Source organism: Lagopus leucura, unplaced genomic scaffold (genome assembly GCF_019238085.1).
Source record: "Lagopus leucura isolate 7727_CA_CO unplaced genomic scaffold, USGS_WTPT01 Super-Scaffold_100043, whole genome shotgun sequence".
In the NCBI taxonomy this organism is placed as follows: domain Eukaryota; kingdom Metazoa; phylum Chordata; class Aves; order Galliformes; family Phasianidae; genus Lagopus; species Lagopus leucura.
Window position 1 is genome coordinate 2907633 of NW_024962290.1, and position 22019 is coordinate 2929651.

Consider the following 22019-nt stretch of genomic DNA (forward strand, 5'->3'; position numbering starts at 1 on the left):
CACGCATCTTTATTTTAGGGACTCAGAAACCCAAAACACGTGTATACAAACACAGTTCCTCATCAGGCTTGCCAAAAAGCGATCTGCAAGAATGCGGGTTGTTCAAGCTCAAAGATGACCTCTCTCAGCATTGCAAACAGTGCAGACCGCTTCTGAGAGCGCGTGGAAAAAAACACAGGGCAGCAAAGTGACAGCAGAGGAACAAACCCATGGACAAAGCTGGTCAGTGCCAACTTCACCCCGGGGAGAGGATCTCGGAACAGGAAACTTCTGTCTTTTCAACAGGAAACACAGCTACAAGCAAATACATGAGCCCGAGTTGTCCGCATACTTCTTTAATCAGAACCACTGCAGCATGTGTCCCCCTCCAGGCTGCATCCCTGCAGCACTCACTGCTGCTCCTCCCATCCACCCAGCCCCATCCAGACCCCCAAACCTCATTAGATTCCCTATCCCCAACCTTAGAACTTGCACCTGAGAGGTCAGCAGAGCGCATTCATTTTAATATGAAAATTAAAACAAAGTCATTGGTTCTCAGGGCAGAGTATTTCGCAGGCAGCTCTCCTGCTGCAAGCAGCACGGACTCTTAACCTTTGCCGTCAGCAGCAAATGCATTCTCAGCACTCTCTGTTATCAATAAAGGCGCTGTTTGGGAGGGAAGCAGCGGCTGATGGGGTGCATGGGAACAATCCTCCATTCAGCTGCTGCTGGTGGAGCCTCTGCTGCTGCCAGGCAGGGGCAACCTTGCTCATCTTGCAACATCACCGCCCCACATTTTGCCACATCAAGGCAGGAATTTCCTGAGGTTTACTGGGCTTTGCAGAGAACGAAGCATCCGCTGGTTCCCCCACAAAAGCAGAGGATGGGTTTTTCATGCTGGTCCCCCATCACAGCACCTCCCCATGCCTGCTGATTTCGAGTTCACTGCAGTTGCATCTTTAATTGGCACAATTTTTTAGGTTAACAGCCACATCAGAACACCCTGAAGCCTTCTACCTCCTTCCCTACACCTTGCAGGCCACCCCAAGTGACCACTTACAACAGTGACACAGAGCACAGTGATGCAGGTCAGGGAGAGCCAGGCTTACAGCCCAGCTGTCCTGACTCCCAATGAACCCTGCTCTGTTGTGCAGCCCTTACTGTGGCATTTCAAACTCATGTGCTGCAACTAAAACATCCCGAACAGCAAAAGGAAAAAGCTTTCCATGGCTTTAAAACAAACTGTTTACTCACTTCCATCATCAGATCATAAAGTCATCTCAGTCAGAGTATTGTAAAGTCCCAGACAGTTGTTTGGCTTTTTTAATCCTCTCTGCAATTAGCTTTCCAACGTTCCCCATATGCACCCAGCCAGCACATCTTCTTACTAAAGTATTTTGAGACAGAAAGATCTTCTACCTTCCGCATTTCAGTCACCTTTGTCATCCTCCACATTTATACCCCCTCCATTTGAAGCCCTACAGCATATAAAGTACCGATAGGCACAAGTGATGCTGCATTTATCATCAGCTAATTGCCCCTGAATTAAACACAGGCACTTCAGCAGCGGTTCCACAACGCAGTCGCATCGGCCCACTTCCAGGGGGAAAAAAAAGCACAACCTGAGCTTTGCTTTCTGCTGTGCACAACGCCTCCCCTGCACACAGAATGCTCCCAGGACACCACCGACTGCTAAGCCTCCAGCTCCCACCCAGCAGCAGGGAGGATGGAATGGAGCAAACTGCTTTGCCAGCACTGAGCACCACAGACGCATCCCAGGGTAATCCAAGAACTGCACTTTGAAGTGGAAATGCCAAGAGGAGGACATGCAGCTTTAGCTCAGGGCCAGAGCCAGGAGGGAGGTTCAGACTCACAGTCCTATTAAAAACTGCCTGCCTTGGAAAAAGGTAAACTTCCCTTTACAACGGGATATTTGTGACTCATTGGAGAATTACTGACATTGGGTAAGGCACGTTATAACTGCAGATGGGCTCTTGTCACACACATGTAGAGACAGCTGCAGGCACCAGTCAACAAAATTCTTTCTGATTCAGATTGTGGCGATGTTTGGAGGTCTGAGATGAGCGCAGTGAAGTCAAGGAAAAGGTTATGAGACGTGCCTGCAAGCAAAAAGCAAGGCAGGCTTTGGGTCCCTGAGAACTACCGAGAACACTCATCTCTCCTTTGCATACCTCCATCCTAATGTATTTGCATCACTAATTACTCGGGTCTACCAGTTGCAGTCCCAGACACACCAATATCACCCCAAGGAGCCATGCAGCTCATGCTGCCCACACTCAACCCACCTGCATGCTGTCTCACTCACAGCTTGGACGTTTGTAAGTGTTCTTCAGCTAAAGCCCCACTGAGTGAGCAAACCTACACGTCTGTTCTCCATACCTGCAGATAAAACCTGCTTATGCTTTCTGAATGCCAGAGAAAGTCTTACAGACGAGCAGTAGAACCACACTACTTGTCTGCAGCGTGGATTTCTAGAATGTAAGAATTAAATCATGGTGACACAGGGAGCATTAGCATAAGCAAACCCAACGCACAGACATCACTTCGCATCCCCAGTGCTCAGAACTTGACTCCTGCTGACAAACCCTTTGCAGCCTCCAGCCCTGAGCACCCCCAGACTGCTATGGAGAGACCTGAAATAACGTGTTCTCCAAGCAGCTTCCTGATGGGTCTTTGAACAGCTTGCTCTCATGCATAGTGATGGATCCAGTGCTGCAGGGATGGCCAAAGACTTGGTGGATGCTGTTAATGTATGGGATGAGTCGTCTGGACAACCGAGCAGCAGCACACTGCTTGAGATGTTCTAAAGGAAGCGGCTCAGTGAATGCTTTCACAGCGACAGATTTTTTTATCAGCAGCTCACACAGATCTATCAGAGCCACAATTAAATTCTGTTCTGCTCAGCTGTCTGCAGGAAGCAGAATAATCACATCAGAGCCATGGGTTCTTCACCAAAGACGTGGCTGGGGGGCAGGGGCTCCCAGGGGCACGGGCTGTCCTGGAGCACACAGCATCCCTGCGAAGCGCGGCTTCCTTCCTTTCATCAGCTCCACAAGCACATCCACTGCTCTACGAGCTGCACTTCCAATAAGCACAGGCAGGGCAGAGTGACACTGGAAATAATTAATGTTGGCTGACTGTTCCAAAGCCCTGAGACGGCCCAGTTATTTGAACAACTCACAGTTCAGAAGCCATCATCGGAGCGTCTGCGCATCAGAGCCAGGCTGCACAAAGAGAGAAGGAACTGCACCATCCCAGGGCATGGCTACAGAGCAGAGCCACCACACTGCACGGCTCCAAGCATCTCCATGGGGCACAGCTGGGGGACAGCTCTGTCCACAGCCCCTCGTTGGACAGCAATTCAAAGCAGAGCTCGGCCTTTGGCACTTTTACTTGAGCAAGTCACATTCTGCATCTTTCTCCCATTTAAAACCAAGTGTGCTGCGCTTGCATGCACAGCAGTGCACAGTTTAGGTTTTGGTCTTAACCCAGAGTTGAAGCGATCACCACTGGGTGAAAGGCACACTGTATACACACACACCACTATTCACGATTTAAACATCATAAGGAAGTTACAACAGAAGGAAACACCAAATCCAAGGATGGCTCACGAGCAGCGCCCACCCTGGGCTTCCCCATAGGCTGTGAGAATTCATCAGATCCATCACAAGGTGTGGGAAACTCATTTAATTCATTTGCAAGCAATGAGCGGGCTGGGCGTGGGGAGAGGAGGGAGGGGAGCCAGGGACTCATGGCTCTGAGTTTCAAAACAGAAAGCCATTTAAATGAAGAATGTTGCACGGCCCTGTTTTAGGCTGCACAAAGCAAGTTAAATTCCTGCGTAAAAGGGAGAGGCTGGCACTTGCTTTCAACAGAAACATCTATTTATGCTAGAATGGAAATCCAGCAGGAGGAGAACAGCAAAACAGGTCTGGAAGACAAAAGCAGAGTTAAGATGCTGCCACTTGTTTGGCAGAGCACCCAGACTCACTATGTGGGAATGCCACAGACTGTGCTGGACATTGCTCTGCACTGGACCTGTCTGGTCCAAAATGTAGACAACGTGCCCTGGTTAGCTGCATTTTGCTCAGATGATCAAGAATCAGTCTCCATATAACTGCTCAAAAGCAAAGCTAAGAGAGACTCTCCATCCCTCACTGCCCTGCCCCATCCTTTCATACGCCCACCTCCAAGGGTTGGGTATCAAAGAGGAACAACTGATTTCCATTCCAAATGCTCCTACTTTTACAACTAATTACGCTTGTAGCTCATTTTCTCCAATTACAGAGCTACCAAAGCCCACCTGGCAGAGCTCTGTGGATATTTAATAGCTATAAAGGTAAAGCAGCACGCAGGGGCTGCCCATGCATCACTGCCCATCCTTCCAGCACTGAACAGCATTGGGCAGAATGCTCTGCAAAAGTCCTTCCTGGTTTATGTGACACTTACACAGGGCATCCCATGCAAAGCAAAGCTAGGTGCATTTTTCAAGTCAATAAAATTGCTGGTACACGAGTGGCAATTAATGAGTTATGTTTTAATCTCCGCAATAAAAGGAAAATCCTTGGGTGAATTATGTCATATATTTAGAGATACAAACAGAATGATTAATGCCGGCGTCTCATTTAATTTCACCTCAGGATTCCTTCCCCTCCCTCTCCTCTTTGGTAGCTAACAGATTAACATGCATAAATGATCAAGAAATAAATGAAGAGGAACAGAAAGGGACGTGTGAGCGCTTTGAGCTCCATAACAGCCCCTTCCAGCATAGAGCCAACACCCAGAGGAAGCACAGCGATGGCTTTCAGTGCCACCAGCCTCTCTTACCTCTAGATATCCTAAGGAACCAACACTCAGAATCTCTCTTACAGGTAGGAAAGTAAAAGGGATGAGGTCCAGCTCATCAACCGGCTTGCAAAGGCATCAAACCCGCACCCACCTGTGCGTCGGAGCGGTGCGGTGCCAGCGGACACGTTGGGCCAGCAGCCCCGTGGCCTGGGGGACAACACCATGGTGAGCATCCAAAGGAGCCACAGCCTGCAAAGCGCAGGATGGACGGACAGAAGGAGGGACAGACGGACAACTCAACACCGTGAGTCAAGCACAGCCCAGTGGCAGCGCCAGCCCGCCTCCCAGCCAGCCCTGTGCGTGCTTTGGGGAGCTCTGGGGAGCCATTAATTAACCATGAGCATTCCGGGAGAGGTGAATAATGAGCATCGTGGCAGATGAGTTCAGTGAGATCAAAAAGGCCCACGTGGTGACCTGAGGTGGCTGTGGACAGGGCCACTTCCCAGCTGGCCACCTCCTGGTCCCTTGGCACGGGAGCCATTATGGGGCTCACTGCACCCTTAAAATGGAAAGACACCTTATGGTAAATCCATCTTAATTGTTTACACCAGAAAATTAAATGGGAGCACTGTTTCTAACCCGCCTTTAGCATGGCTAATAAGCAGAAGATATAAACCTAATTTAAAACCACCAAAGAAGGTTATGAAAAATTTTACTCCTTTCTCTCTGTTGCTCAGTCCTTGTTCTCATTCATAAGTTTACCCCAGGAACGCTCATCAAAAGCAAAGGCAGCACAAGCAGGCGTCCCCAGTGCAATCATAGGACAGGGAAGAAATTCCATCAGAGCCATAAATATTCAGCAGCGTACGTGAAGGGCTGCCACGCAGAGGAACTGGCATTTTGATCCACAGCACCTCTTGTAAAGATGCAAAATGAGTATTTGACAGAGCCTGCAGAGCACGAATTATGTGAATCATCGTTTTTCTATCAGTTCTTTGTCAGCTGTAGCAACACCCATTCATCAGCGCAGCTCAGAGCAGGGCAGGAACAAGGAGATGATGGTTTTCCATACGCCTTCATCACAAAGCTGGCATCAAAACTCACGTCCTCCTCCTCTGGAACATGAATAAGGCTCTACCTACTATTACGTACAGTTGTAAATTTGTGCAAAAGAAGCTAAATACAAACCTTCATTTAAGAAGCTGTCCCAGCCAACCCCTGCTCCCCTCTACAGAAATCCCTGTTGCCCCCCCCAAAAAAGGGCTTTCCAAAGACACACAGATGCAACAGGGCAGACAGATTGCAGCTATTCATTAAGATGATCACACAGGAATGCAATTAGTAGCGGAATGCAAGAAAGCAAAACCACAACACATTTCTGGTGCATCTTTGAAGCAACTGGAGGCTGAGCGTGGCGGATAAGCCAGGTGTTCATCCAGATCCCAGCACCAAGCACAGCATCACACAGCAGCACCCAGCTGCAAGAACACGTTCACCAACAGCAAAGCACTGCCCAATGATGTCCTTCTGCTCTTGAGAAATCCCATGGGACCTTTTCCATCATCAGGCAGGTGGGATTAGGGCAGAAGGGAGGCATGAACGCTGCTTTTGGAAGCCCAGACAGCTCAATATAGAGTCATTAAGGTTGGAAAAGACCACTGAGATGACCAAGTGCTGACCGTCACCTCCACACCATTAACCACAGCCCCACACCTGCAGCCCAATGAGCAACGCACTCCATTTTTCACCTGCTTGATGCAACACCGTGGAAACAAATCGGTCCCGACAAAATGCACCCCAAAAAAACAAAACAAAACAAAGGTTTAAAAGATTTATTAAAACCATCTGAGCAGGAGGAAAGCAGAGCACACGTAACCCCATTCACTGTTAGGACTGCGATCCTGGGTGTGACTTATTTACCCTTCTATTTGAAGCAGCAGCAACCTGCCAAGATGAGCTGCTGAAAAAGCCCCATAGAGCAGAAGCCAAAGTCAACATGGGAGGCAGGAGCTGAGCCTTCGCCTTCAGCTCTTCTGCCAGGCCTCGTTAAAAGGAATGTTTATGTTGGTTCGTTTAGCAGGGAACTTAACAAAAACACGCCCAATAAAACAACCAAACAAACAGCCAGCACTGAAATACTAGAAATAGCCGGAAGGTGATGAAGTGCCAGTTATTTCAGAGGCATGCCATGCTCCATTTCAGTGCACACTCCGGTGCCTTTGAGACATCTCACCATCTTCCCTTCAAAAACAAACCAAAAAGATGAAGACAAAAAGCAGAAAATCACCACCTTAGAATGATGGGGAGGAAGCATCTCTGCGATGCCATGCGGTGCTCAGCCTGGGACTGCTGCACTGCCTGATCCGAGCACCACAGACGAGGCTCTCATTGGTTGCCTTTATTTTTTTAAGCATGAACTCTTAAGAAGAACCTATGTTAGGAAGGTCTATAACAACAGCCCTTAACTGCCTCAGCAATACAGAGCAAGAATATCAATGCTGCAGTAAGAATTCCATCGATAAGGCTGCATGGTTACCCTTCAATAAACCCCACTGCTGGCAGCACCTTAGGTAATGCAGAAAATCCAATATTGCCATCCTTGAGTTATGAATTATCAATACATTTCAGCTTCTTTTATTGCTCATTACACCTTCAGGTCATTAATGTCAGAAAGCTACAGCTGGTAAAGCAACAAAAGACAACACAGAAGAAGAGGGAAAAGATTTTTCTTTTGGTTTTGAAGGTCAAATATCACAGAATCATAGAATGGCCTGGGTTGAAAAGGACCCCAATGATCATCTCCTTCCAATCCCCTGCTATATGCAGGTCACCAACCAGCAGCCCAGGCTGCCCAGAGCCACATCCAGCCTGGCCTTGAATGCCTGGGGATGGGATGGGGCATCCACAGCCTCCTTGGGCAACCTGTGCCAGTGCCTCACCACCCTCTGGGTGAAAAAACTACATATACTAAAAAATACGTGTAAAACAAACGCATGTAGCTACACACACATCAACTGATAGAGGAACAAAGAGCTGCTCCCAGTTCACTTCACATTTCCTTTTGCCATTTGCCAAAGGATGCTCAGCTGAAGTCAGCAGAACTTCCCATTGCTCCCCAGTTACTGCCTCCAACTCAGAGCAAACCATGACAGCTTCACGTTTGCTTCTACATTTCATTTTTATGGCACTGCAACATCTGCAGAGGATGCTGTAATTAAAAGAAGGAATAAAATTAAGTTTTTACAAAAAATACGGATGCAAGTCAGCTGGTTTGCCTGAGGAAAATGGATATACAGCAAGCGAGTGAGTACAAGGTCTTCAGCAATAGCAGTCAGCAAACTGTAACCTCCTGAACTCAACATCACTGCAGAAGTGCTGTTGTGAGGAGGTTCTGCATTCCTGGTTTGCATGTTCAGCTCGTCATCTCCTGAACACAGCCCAGGAACTACTGATTGATTGGCTTAACATCCTTCAAATGCAATGTGAAGACTGATGGATAAATCCCAGCTTTCCACCTCGCCTGACCTGAAAAACTCCATTCTTACCCTCGGTGACATTGCAGCACTACTGTGCATCCTCACACACGGAGCCTGAACTGAAACAACACCATGCAACAGCACTGCCCAGCAATGCAAACAGCCTTCCTCAAACTCAGGAGCCTGCTGAGGAAAAGACAGCAGTGCCTGGGGACAGCAGCACCACAACACAGCAGATGCGCTCCGCTGCTCACCCAACACTTCACCCCAAGCATTAATTTTTGCTGTGCCACAAGCTGCTGTTTCAAGTTTAACGCTGTGCTTTCCTGGATTTCACAACTGATTTAAAAACAGAATGAACAGAAGATTCTTTCCTCTAAAGGTTTCAGTTCCCTCTTTGCAAAAGCTTCATCAGCTCCTCCTGGTGCAACACGGTCTGACCTCCAGCTGCAATCAGGCCTTGGGGTTTAATGACCAACCCTCATGAGTCATACAGACTGCACACCGAAACAAGACAGGACACAGAACAGGTGGAAAACCAAACCAAGATTTCACTCTAACCAAGGAAAAGAGCTATTAAAACTATATTCAATTACCAAAACAGCATTTGGTGCTGAGTGAGTGTCTGGATTGGTTATCAGGTGCCAGATGTCATCGCTTCAGCTCACCCAGAAGGATGCAGCAATGTTCAACACACGCATCGTACACGAAATCTGACTGTGAAAGTGCCAGGAAGTGTTCTGCTCCATTTGCTTTGCTGCTGGTTGTTCTGCTGAGGCTTGGGAAGGTGAAGGAGGAAAAGCATTCCAGCAGCACATTGTGAAGAGCAGCACGCAGTCGTCCATCTACAGCCTGCAGTAAGATTTATGTTGCTATATAAACATTTAAGCACTCTCTCTCTGGCACACGTGCCCCTCAGCCCCCCACAGCAATGCAGCAGCAGGTCAAAACCTCCTGCTAGCAGGCCTGAGCCTCCTCTTGCAAACACTGATCAAGAAGGAATGGAGACAGATGTACCGACGGAGTTCCTAGCTGTCTCATCTCTGCAGACTGTCACCTTCCATGGGGAAGATGTGCACTGCCTGCTATACAGTCAGAAGCCTTATCCCAAAGAAGCAGAATTTGCAAATCAGCTTCAAAAGCAATTTTCCCTTCTAACCTCCAGCAAAGAAAACGAGCGAAAGGTCTCCACCAAGAAGTGCAAGAAAGGACCTTTGGCTCCGGGATGACAAACAGCTCAGAGGCCACACAGCTCTATGGCTTCTCATTCCGGCTATTGTCAGCTAATAATAGAACCACAGAGCCCACACAGCCCAGCAGCCGCCGCATTGTAAGCTCGTATCCACGTTTCCATCTGAGAGCTATTTAAAGTGTCAAACGAGCAAGTTTCTCTTTGAATGTCAGCTCAATACGGGAAGTCAGGGCTAGCACAGCCTGCAGCATCACTCCCCAAGCATCATTCCCCAAGGCTGCCTGCTAATTACACAGCACAGAGTTGATCTTGCATGGAAGCTGTGGCCAAAACGCTGCTCCTGCACGGCCTTCACCATCCATGACACGTGCAAGAGCCATTGAATAACCCGGGTGGGAAGGGAGACTGTGCACTGAATTGCTTTCATAGGGTAAATATTACCTCCGCTGCGCTTGCAGTAAGCTGGCAATTCAGTAATTCTCTTTGCAATTACACAGAAATATCTGTAGAAGTAAAAGAACACCACCAAGCTGCTGCTTCAGCGCTCGTCCTGTGCTGTGCTGAGGACAGGCACTCAGCAGCAGTGTGCTGCTTTCCAAGAAGCAGACAGCAGGAACCTCTGTATGGGTTCCCCATCCCTCACACAGCAGGCTCCATTCCCCTGGGACACTGCCCACCTCTCAGCATGACTTACACTTATTGATGAAGTGATGCACCTTCCACGAGATAAAACAACATGCTCACGTTATTGCTGTAAAGATTCAAGTCTTGCTTCAGAATCGATGCTAGAATATCAGCCTTTAAGAAGCCTGGTAGTTCCTTAGGCCTCAGGAGCCCCATCTCCACCCCAGCACTCTGCACACAAGTGCATCAAGCCTGCCAGTGCTCCTCACCCTGCAGCTCAGCCCTCCCATGTGACATTGCCATTGCAACAGACTGGGACTGCATATGAAGCAGGACTGAAAAAAAGGTAGTGCAACACCTCCACACTGACTTCTCGCTTGCTAAAGTAGATTTCATTTATTCTCAGTCTGCAGACTGCTTAGCATGAACAGAATGTTAAAGGAAATATCACTGAGGAATCCCTTGGCAAGTCAAGAGAAGCCAGCTCTCAAAGTGAACCCACTGCTTCCCTGCTCTCCTCCAAGTATTGGGCTCAGTGGAGCTGCCAACAGATCTGGGTTTGGATACAGGCTGGTCTCAATGACAGCAGTGAAGATAAGAGCAAGTTGTTCTGCTTGATGCAAACCCACAGCGGGGAGCAGCTCTCATCCAGAGCCTGCAGAAACGCTGCATGTGGCAGAGCAAAAGAGCTCAAATTAAACCCAAAACAGCCACATGGAGACGTGAACAATAAGTGTATAAAAATACTAACTCAGGTAGTGAAAGAAATGCAGCCTGCACTATTTGTTCACTTAGCCTAACCATTACCATTAACCATTTGCCATCAGTAATAACAGACACCCCCACCATCACCACTATGCAGAGAATATCCATGCTGTCAGGATGAACAGCCTAACCTCAAACCAAGCTAAGGCACGTAGGAAATGACATCACCATGGAGCCAGGATCCCAATTGTCAGTCCACCCCTAATTACTGACACAGCTGAGTGCATTTCTCTTAGCTCTCCATGCACTTTTCCCCTTCCCTGGATGTGAACGATTGCTTTGTAGCTGTGTCTGTTCCAGCCTCAGCTGATCTGAAGATGAGAAAGCCATGGGATGGCTCAGCAGGAAGGGCTGCAGGGCATGCTTCAGCACTGAGAGCTGCAGGGAAGTGCCCACCAAGCACTGTGCAGGAGGCAGTGGGTGAGCATCTCTGGCCACGTTCTCAACTCACCCATCTTTTTGGCAGTTTAAAAGGTTTGTAAGTCTTACAGCACATTTGACACTCAGAACCATCAATCCAGCATCTCTGCCAGCACTGAGGTTCGTGTAAGCCCTTAACTCCTAAAAATAAACCATCAAGGAAACATTCATTCAGACTCATTTCCACTGGAGCAAGAACAACTTTGGAAGAATCATTAAAAAAAAAAAAAAAAAAAGCATTTAAAAATAGCAAACCTGTTTATTTGCATTCTGAAATTTCAGTGGAGCATCTCTTTCCCACTCATTCCCAGTCCAATTCCCAAAGGCAGAAGGCAAGGAGGACAAGAAAAAGAGCAAAAGGAGGCAAGAGAAAGGCTCTGAGTGCTGCCTGGCTGCACTTCAGCTACGTGCCAATACTACTCAGCACTGCACAGTGCCTCACTGATGGAATTGCTTCTGATTGTTCTTTGCTGGATGAAGAGAGCGGAGCAGCAGAGGAAGCATCGCTGCACAGCTGTGCAGGAACACCCTGAGCAACATCTCCAACCACACAGCCTGCATTGCCAGACCAAAAGAAGAAAAAAAAAAAATACCCACGACGTTCTCTCAACGTGTTTCAAGATTTGTAATGGAATCCCATAAATCTCAGCAGGGTCATTGTTTTAAGGTCACGTCGAGTAATTGGTTGCCCTTTAATCTCTGCACCTCCTTTCGGTCTGCTCCAAACACAGCACTGCTTCTCTGCATCTTCTGGATCTCGGATATGAAAAGATGCTGCCCAACAGCCCAAGCAACACGGTGACACAAAGCAACATTGCCACCACCACATTGGGCTGCATGAATGCTGAAGAAGTCAATGGACTCTTTCCTGCAGGTACGTGCAGCTTTCATCTTTCCTCCCCCACCTGCACATTTCCATGCTGTATCTCAAAGCAATCTCCTTGAAAGGAGCAGCATGGCTCTTTCAGAATTGATAAACGTGTTTGAATAGTCAACATATAAATAACTTAGCAAGCACAACTGTAAACCTTTCACAAGATCCAGAATCCCTAACTGAAGGTAACAGCAAACCAACAGAGCTTTCATCCCAACCACAGCAGCCTGTCCTTCTCCTCTGGGTTTGGAGGAGGGTGTGCCACGAGGAACTATTTGCATGAATCCTAATCAGAAAACCACGGGGACGATGCTGGGGAGCTGGAAAAGGCAAAAGAGTATGGAGAAAATTACAGCTGCTCTGCCAGCTTACGGCAAGTACTCATTACAGAGCTCTGCCACTGACAGATGCTGCTCTTGGAGGAACCCACAGCAGCAGGAAGGCACGGCAGCTTTGCACGCTCCTTGGGCTGGGTCTGGTGACCACCAGCTCCTTCCCATGACACCAACAGAGCTTTCCTCCCTCGAGGACCATGGCACTGTGACGTTCCTACCATGGGTGCTCCCTCACACACAGCCACAAATTCATCGCCCGCTGCTTTCAGCACATAAAAGATGAATTCACCACAGGGATTTTCCACCCAGCCCAACTCTGGGATTTCTTCCCTTCATACAAGGCTCACCCCCACCTGCCCCCAGGGCACTTACAGACATTTTCTGGAGAGAGAGAGAGAGAAAGATAAAAGGCATTTCGGCAGCAGAGGGATGCACCAAGCTCCTTACAGCTATTAGGTTCATTCTGATGGATGTAGGGGGGAAGAGATAATTTGATTGAAAGCAGGGAACCCTCTGATTAACCACAAACTACTAATGCTCCAGCTTTGATTAAAGCAATGCACAGTTAAGCCTCTGCCAGCAACTGCATGCTGCCTGTCCTCTGCTTCTCCTTTCTATAGCACGCCTCATGGAAGAGCCAAAAAAAAAAAAAAAGGTAAAAAAAACAAAACACAAATAGAAACGAAACAGAACAAGAAGTATCCAGATCTTTCAGACACTCAGCTCCAGGGGGAAAACACAAGAGCACATTTTCATTCATTGCAAGTTAAGTTTCCATCCAAACATCATTACAATATCCTGTGACCTTTGCAGCATTGCAATTGTTCCTCCCTTTAAGGAGCACAGAAACTCGTCCTCCCTCCCTTTTCCAGCTGCATGCTTGTGGGCTGGCTCCTGGCAGTGCCTCTGTTGGTGTTTCAGCATCTTCCTGCAGCGCCATGGGTCACTGCTGAAATGCTGTTATGGGAAGTGCAGCAACCAGCAGGGCAGATACTGGTGGAGTCCTGATTTTGGGGGGGGGAGGAAGAAAGGAGGGGGGTAAATGGGACGAAGCAGGCCTCTCTTTTCAACAGATGGAAAGAACACAAAGCTAGGGAGAATTATTTTCATTAAAGAGACCAAAGCAAGAACAGGCTCCTTTCCAAAACCACTTCATAGAGACATTCATTTATTAAGTTTCTGGATAGCTGGTTATTGAACGCAGGGGAAAAGCCTCCATGGTGCTGCTCAGAGCTCCGTGCTCATACTGCTCATAAAATATTTAGTGCGTTCTGGTTTGTCACTGATACTCCTTAATACATCCACTGCATGTATTAATCAAAAGGAAACTTCCCTTTCTCACTGCAACAACAGACTGTTTGTACAGATTCTCTATGTTGAGCTTTCTGAGCGCTTCACGTCCATCAGCTACATCTCTTCAGAGCAGATCTGCAGCAGTCCATCTATCGAAGATGAAACAAAGCTCCATCACTGGATATGTGAAATGCTGCAGTCAGGAGAGCTCCTGAAAGAAGGCACAGCCACGTTCCATTAAACATCACTCTGCATGCCCCAGTTCTACTCTGCAGGAGGATGATATCCAAGAACTGGTTTACTAGACAGCTTCATTCCGGGTTACTGATCATCATCTCTCAGATGGATATTCATAGTGCCACCAACAGCTTTAGGAGAAATGAACTCATCACAGTAAAGTATATAAAAGGGTCCTCCCTGGTGAACGGGGATGGGGGAAGGATAGCAAGAGCACCAGTGTGAGCTAAAGTCAAGAAAAGCATTTGTGACACATCCCTCCATCTCCAGCAAACCACTGACAGTATTCCCAACACTGGAACAGGTTGCCCAAGGAGGCTGTGGATGCCCCATCCCTGCAGGCATTCAAGGCCAGGCTGGATGTGGCTCTGGGCAGCCTGGGCTGCTGGTTGGTGACCCTGCACACAGCAGGGGGTTGAAATGAGATTTTCTCTGTGGTCCTTTTCAACCCAGGCCATTCTGTGATTTCATGGAAATGCCCACAATGCCTACTTGTGTCAATTAAATACCAACATAGGAGCATCCTCAAAGACACAACACTGATCTATGCTGCTGTATCCAAAGCCGATCCAACAGGCATCTTCAATAGGGCCACACCAAGGTGAGGATGCAGGGCTGGCTCACATGGGCTGCCCTTCTTCTCATGGCTTCCCTCAGCTCAGCCCCCACAGCAGCAGGCAGGGTTGTGCTTTACTGCAGCCATATCCAGACATCCTCTGAACAAAACGGAACGGCTGGCAATTAAAAGATCAGCACTGTTCACATCTCCTACAGCATCACTGATGGCTTCGAGAGCGAGGGCAGCAGTGTGGGGATGGGGAATGGTGAGAGTGAGAAACAGCAGTGGTGTGAAGGCTCCTTCTCAGCCTTTCCCTGCTCAGATAATGCTGTATTGAGGGCTGGGGTGAGGAAAGCAGATCTGATTACCTGGCATAGTTCACCTTACAAAAACATGGCAATGACACAGAAATACTTTGGTCAATGGAGGATCTCTGCACAGAGCACAACTGATCCGCTTGTTCAGAACACAGCTCAGCAGTTCCAAGCCTGCCAGAAACAAAACCAGCCTTCCTCAAAAGAAACACTACAAAACATCCTTAAAGCAGGGCAGGACAGCTACCCGAAGGCAGCCAGGGACTGATTCCTGGGCAACAACTGCACTGCTTGAGTAGATGCAGCCTGTGGGCTCTCCCCATCCATGAATCACGCAGCTCCATGGCTGACATCTGCAGGAAAACCTTTGCCCAACGACAGCGGTACAAAAAAACAAACCAAAAAAACCTTCCCTACTTAAAGGGATGGAAGCCAAAAAGCTCTTCCTGGAAAGCCCTGCAATAAAACACAGCCTCCAAATGAGCGGGGCTGAGCAAATTACCCTGCTGCACCACTTCTCCACTGAAGAAAAAAAAGAAATCCGCTCTCGATTTATAGTTAATCTGTTTATTTGGCTCCTTCTCAAGAGCCAAAAAGCCAGGAGCTGCTTCTGGGCCTCCAGATAAGTCGGCTCCCAGCCTGGTTCAGCTTGTAGCACAGAAATAAACGTGTGTAAAAGTTGTTTTGTGGCTCGCTGACAGCACCCAGAGCTCGGAATTTGGGCACCGCATTCAGGCCAACACCTGGAGAGAAAATGTTTGAGGGGGGAAAAAAAAGAGAGAGAAAAAAAAAAGGCTTTTTCAAAGCTAGGGGACTCCTTTCACATCCAGAACTGCAAAGGAAGTGCTTTATTTATTTATTTGTCCATTCCCAACCCCTCCGGCTTTCTTCCAAGCAGTAATGATTAACTCTCACGGAACCAACTGAAAGGAAAATGACCGGGTCAGGAGCTCTAGAGTTTCACACCAGTAGTTATTTTGATGGCAAGAAATAACATTTAGCATGGCTCAAATCCATCTGCAGCATCTACTTGGGAAAACACATCAGCTCAGCCTCCCTGACAGTCATTCCACATGCATGTTCATGGGCTTTTACACTCAATTCTAGAGTTCTGCTGATCACTATGCAGAGATTTCTCCAAAACAAGGCTCTGTTCTGCCTCCTGTAACCTCGCTGCCTTGGAAGAAGAGGAGAAAGGAAGAAGAAATGCAAAATGGACTCTTAACTATGGAGTTACTGCAAAGTCAGCATCCTTTCTTCCATCTTCTCGCATGCTTGTTGTTTGCTGTTGGCAAAGCAAATCATCCCCTCCATCCCCAGTAAACCATTGACAGTATTCCCAACACTGGCACAGGTTGCCCAAGGAGGCTGTGGATGCCCCATCCCTGCAGGCATTCAAGGCCAGGCTGGATGTGGCTCTGGGCAGCCTGGGCTGCTGGTTGGTGACCTGCACACAGCAGGGGGTTGAAACGAGATGAGCATTATGGCCCTTTCCAACCCAGGCCATTCTATGATTCTGCTCAGACAGAGGACACCCACAGTGTTGCCAAAGCATAGAAATTCTCAAGAAAGCATAAAATCTGCAAAAGTCATACAAAAAAAATGAACGACATGAGGTAATAAGTAGTGCATGTAAACTGGGCACAGCATAACGAAAGCTGCTCAGAAGAACACGTGTTCAAACATACTTTCCATCTCCAAGGTTTGGGCTTTCCACTCTTCATAAAGACAACTGAAAGCTGATCAGGCAAATAAGTTCTTCTCAGTCAATTCCAGAACAAGGCAGAACTATTGCACATTAAGAAACAGAAAAGAGTTTCAACTAAAAGGAAAAGACTCCTATGCATACCCTTACCTCAAAATGAACCATTCCAGAGTTAAGAGAAATAGAGAGGGGCTCTTCCACTTGGAAGTACAGGAGAAGAATGGATGCTACCAGTGAATTCTAAATAGGATTCCCTCCTGAAGTTGCTCTGACAACTCCTTCTGCTTTTGGAAGGAACTGCAACACCTCAGTGCTCAGGGTCAGCGCCATTCTCCCACCTTGCACTTGGATTTGCAACAGAGACCCAACCAGGAATTTGAGAAATCAAGAAGCAAGCAGGAAGAATTAACATTCTTTCACCTCTTTGTTGCCTCGTTAATAATCCATTAGTAGGAGCTGTGCATAAGACAAAGAAGAACAAACTATTGCTGCGACATCAAACCCACAGCCCAGCAGCCCCTTCCCCCTCCTGGCAGCCCAGCACCCTGGGATTAGCACTATCAGGAACTGCAAAGAAACAGACGATCCCCAAGCAGTTCCATAGCCAGAGTTTGGAGCAAGTCATTGTTGCACACAACTGGAATCACTTACACACACAGAGCAGCGATTAACTGCAAAAACCCCTTAAAAGGTAGTCTGACATTCTAAATGCACATGGTAATCCAATGTATACAAGCTCCAAATTTAAAAATATTCCACTGAACCACACCAGGGCACATGTTGGGAAAGGCACGTGTGTGCAGCACTGAGTCTGTGAGCAGAGCAATGCTGTGTGAGCTCACAGACTGCACTAACAGACCCTACCCATGGAGCACCAGCCTCCATCTCCAGGTGCACAGCTTGCACCAAGTCAGCAATTTGAACTCATTTAGCCAGAAATCAAAAGACAGCTCTGCAAATGGCTCCATCCTATTGCACAGAGAGCGTGAACAAATGAGAACTTCCAGCAGCAGAGAGAAATCCTGGCTTCCTTGCTTCAAAGCAGCACATCACCCAGCCCTGCTTACCACGGTGTGACCCCACAGCTCTCCCATAGAGAGGAACACAGCTGTGCCCATTGGAGCTCCCCAGGACAAAGCACTGCCTGGCATTGTGTTGGTGGCTAGAAGACGTGGCTTCCAATTACAGGCAGTGCTCAGGACAAAAGATCACCAGCAGTTCTGCACAGTGGAGCTCCCACAAGTTCCTGGGCAGAGTGGGAACTTGGAGGGGAACAGCTTGATTAGTTTTGTTGCTTTTTTGCTTGCCTGAGGAATCGAAGCTCACCTGATCTAGTGCCTGACGCAGTGGTTGGCAGCCCTGCCTGCTGCAGGGTGCTGCATCCCTTCCAAACCAAGCCTTCCTTCCTATGATCAAATACACAAGAGCCAAAAAAAATTAAAAAAAAAATAAAAAATAAAAAATAGAACCAACCTGAAATGGATCAGCAATTTTGGGGGTGATTAAAAGAAACGTTCAGACATCACAGCAGCACCTGGGGAACTCCTCCTCTCCCTCTTCTCCCAGCTGGGATGCGCTGAGCTGATCCCCCCCCTGCTAAAATGAAGCCTTGCTATTCCCCAGGACTGCTGTGAGAAGTGCAGGTGCTGTGAGTTGCCTTTGTCAGCGCCTGCTGAAGGACAGGAGCAGCTCATGAGCTCTCACTGCATTAAAAAAAAAAAAAACAACAAAAAAAGAAGAAATCAGCATTAAATTTCTATAGCCCAAACCATGAAGCTATTTACTGGAGCTTTATACAAACTAATTAAATATAATGCTCCCACGGGACGCGAGGAGAAAGAAATGAAGAATTAAGAGATAAATCACTGGCTATTCTTTCCTCAGCAAACGTACTCTCCAATTTAATACACGACACCAAAAATCAGTCTGACAGCCCTCGGTCGGGCGGAATCCAAATCGCACAGAACCGCAGCACAAAGCCATTATCCCTGCTTTACCACAACTTGCAGAAAGGAATCAGGAGAGACAATCCAGACAAGGGGATGAGCTGAAGATATCAAAGGCTCCATATGGAGACGGCAGAATCTCACTTCCCAGCTTCACAGAACTCACAATCTCAGCGAGCACACGGTACAGGGACGTATCAAAGCCACGCTTCCCTCTCCTGCTGACCCCATGTCATCTTGTCAAGAGAATTCCTGCCGTGTAACACGGCCATTTCATAGTTTTTTTCCCCCCTCAAAGCAGTGATTTCAGTGAGTTTCCACAAGGAGCACAGCCACGCTCACCCACAGCTGCACGTGGGCACCGGGCAGCACAGCCCCACGCTGCAGGCTGTGCCCACCAACACTTCAGTGCAATAGATCTGCAAGGCAGAGATCTGTCACTGAGCTCACAGAGGGGAGCATTGGAGAGCATCACATATCTGAGGCTGGAGGGAGCTCAGGTGGTGGGCTGTGGGCTCAGACCTGGTTAGCACATGGATGCTGTGCTGGTACCCACAAAGACATCACACCTTCCTTGTCCCCTAGTCACTGCATATGGAAGAGGTAAATCTTTCCCATCTCCAAAAGCTCATCTCAACCTAATATCACTAGCTGCACGCAGAAACCACTGGAAGAATCTCATTCCAAAAAGCAGAGAGCTGGTTGTTGGAAGAAGACCATACCTGTAGGCAAGAGCAAGGGAGAGCAAAGTCTCCTCCATCAGCATCCTGTCTGTCCCCACCTTCCCCTGGTCAGAATGCCACCCCTCCCCTCCCATCAGCATCCCATCCCCCCCCCATAAACTTATTACCAAAAAAAAAAATTACCAAGTTAATTTAGCAACAGAAAACCAGAAAGCGTTGTGTAAATGATCTATTAGCCATAAACCAATATCATCCTGTAAGTAGTCGTTGATTAACTTAAGACTATTAAATTTTTAAACAAAGCTCAATCATTCTATCAGTAATAATTTAAAGCGCTTGAGTACGCTAGTGGGTAAATGCTTTTAAATGGAGCCTCTAAACACAGCTCCAGCACAGAGTGCTAAATACCAGCACAGAACATCCCAGAATTTCTCCTCTGATGAGAAGAGGAGCAGCCAATGCTGCTCAGCACACCAGCACCCAACTTGCCTCGTTCCCACCATTGTCACAGAAGATGTTGAACATCCCATCATCCCAGTTAGCACCACTTCCATGCTGTTCCTGTGTACAAACACCATCAGGACACCAACATTGTGATGGATGCTTAATGACTGGGCAGCACCACACGAGTGTTTCTTAATACCATTTATGCTCCCACTGCAGCACAGCCCAGCGGCCTCCTGCATTACAAGTTGAAGAGGTCTTTCCACTCTGATGCTGCCAGATTGCTATCTGACCTGAAACCAAAGCATCTGAGATGTAAGGCAAGCTCCACCATGAGGAGCTGGGAGCCCAGAGGATAGGGATGCAGCTGGAGCACACAGGAGGAGCTGACCCAAGCTGTGACACCAATGGTCTCTGCAGGCAGAGGGGCTCCTCCCAGCTCTGCTCATCCTGTTGGTCTCTTTTTTGGAAAAGGGAACAATGGTTTTGCTTTTCCAACACATGAGGAGACTTCTTTACTATGAGAGTGGTGAGGTGCTGGAACAGCTGCCCAGGGAGGCTGTGGATGCCCCGTCCATAGAGGTGCTCAAGGTCGGGTTGGATGGGGCCCTGGGCAGCCTGGACTGGCATTAAATGGGGAGGTTGGTGGTCCTGCCTGTGATAGAGGGGTTGGAGCTTCGTGATCCTTGAAGTCCCTTCCAAGCCGGGCCATTCTGTGTGGTTCTGCAAAGAGATGGGATGAGCCCTACTGACGCTGGTCACTGTGTCCCTTCGACATGTCGCAGTCAGTATTTATTTAGTTTAATCCCAAATACTGCATTTGCCAACTGCCACAATCTCCAATTCCCATTTCCACCAATGGCGATGAGAAAACAGGAACAGAAACTCAATGAGTAAAAAAGAAACCCATTCTTCTCCATTCCTATCTTCAAGAATCCAATTCTAAAAGAAAGCCAATCAAAATAAGCTCTTACCCAGCCCTACATTTGCTCAGTTATGCATGTTTTTTAAAACAAAGGCATCCAAATTTCTTCTAGGTGCACAGCACTGGGGTCAGGATGGGACACACAATGCTATTCCAATGGCCCACAACCAGCACACACCCCCCCAGCAGGAAGAAACAGCTCAGTGTGTAATTGCAGAGTGATATTTTAATTGCCACTTTTAATCCAGGTTTCCTCTTCAAATTTAAATCACATATTTTTGTATAACTCGCATTGATTTCGCTCCGTCAGCCCTGCCCGAAGGCCATCCTTCTTGCAGGCTACAAGCATACCAAGCAAGTTTTAACCAATTAGATAAATCACTAACCCTCCTAACGCCCTCACAGCCATACATCAAGCCAAGCACGAGCAATCATGATGGCTTTTAATAAGCGTTCTATTGAAAACTTTGCAAAAACAAGAAGCTAAGCTGACATTTCACCATCTTTCTTCTTTTTTTTTTCCCCCTCTCCTCCTTTCCCCCTTTGGCACATGATGGCCTGAAGCCCAGCCAGCTGAATTCCGCACAAGATTTGCACAATCATTGCAAATATGCCTCTGCTGCTTTATTACCTTCCCTGCAATGATATTGGAGTAACATTGGAGCATCAGCTTTCTTCAGCTCTGTCCGCATGCAACTGTCTGCTTGTGCATGCACACACTGCAACCTTGAGGCGTTGCACTCAAGAGCACAGGGAGGAGAGCAGGCAGCAACGTTAGGGGCTGAGCAAGAGCAAAAGCCCGAATAAATGGAACTTTCCAGCACAAACTGCCTTGCAGGGACCCTCGGCAAAGTCCCAGTTACCGCCGGCCGAAAGAGGCTCTTCTGACACCGCACAGATTCTGCAAAGATTCCTGCGATGGGAGGATTAAAAAGCAATTAAGTGGCTCTCGTGTTTCAAACGCAAAGCCTGGGCTCAGAACAGCAGACAGAACAACACGGATCTCTCCCAACTCAAAGATCCGTTGTGTTCGCTAAGAAAGCCGAGACACCTTAAAATAGCAACAGCACGGGAGGAACTCACCCTATGGAGGACGAGAAAAAGCACTGCAAAGCCGACCCAGCATTGCATTACGAGCGAGCCCTGCAGATTCCAGGCAATCTGCAAAGCATTTCCCCTTCCCCACCCAACATCCACTGCAAACTCCCACAATCGCGAGGCAGAGCTGCAACGAGCAGACAGAGGGGAACGAAGCAGTCCCTACCTTTCACCTGAGTGTCATATTCAGCGATGATCTCCTTATCCTTTTTGAATTTTGCTGGCGACGTCATGTTTTCAAGCTTAACCTCCAAGCGGATCCACAACCTACAAACGCGATTCGCCCTCAACGCCCCGAAAAAAAAAAAAAATAAAAAATAAAAAATAAAAAAAAAAAGGGG

The 22019-nt window shown here is 47.8% G+C and overlaps 1 protein-coding gene across 5 annotated transcripts in view; it reads right to left on the minus strand.

The window, feature by feature from the left end:
• SRGAP2 (SLIT-ROBO Rho GTPase activating protein 2) overlaps positions 1 to 22019 on the minus strand; it is an 84439-nt gene that overhangs the window by 61602 nt on the left and 818 nt on the right. For 3 of the 5 annotated variants that reach the window (XM_042884052.1, XM_042884050.1, XM_042884057.1), the window contains exon 1: positions 21845 to 22011. In XM_042884052.1, the coding sequence (XP_042739986.1) occupies positions 21845 to 21911 (67 nt within the window). In that variant the 5' untranslated portion in view covers positions 21912 to 22011. Of the gene's footprint in view, positions 1 to 21844; positions 22012 to 22019 lie in introns of those variants that run through there. The other 2 variants (XM_042884051.1, XM_042884054.1) reach the window with 2 other exon arrangements.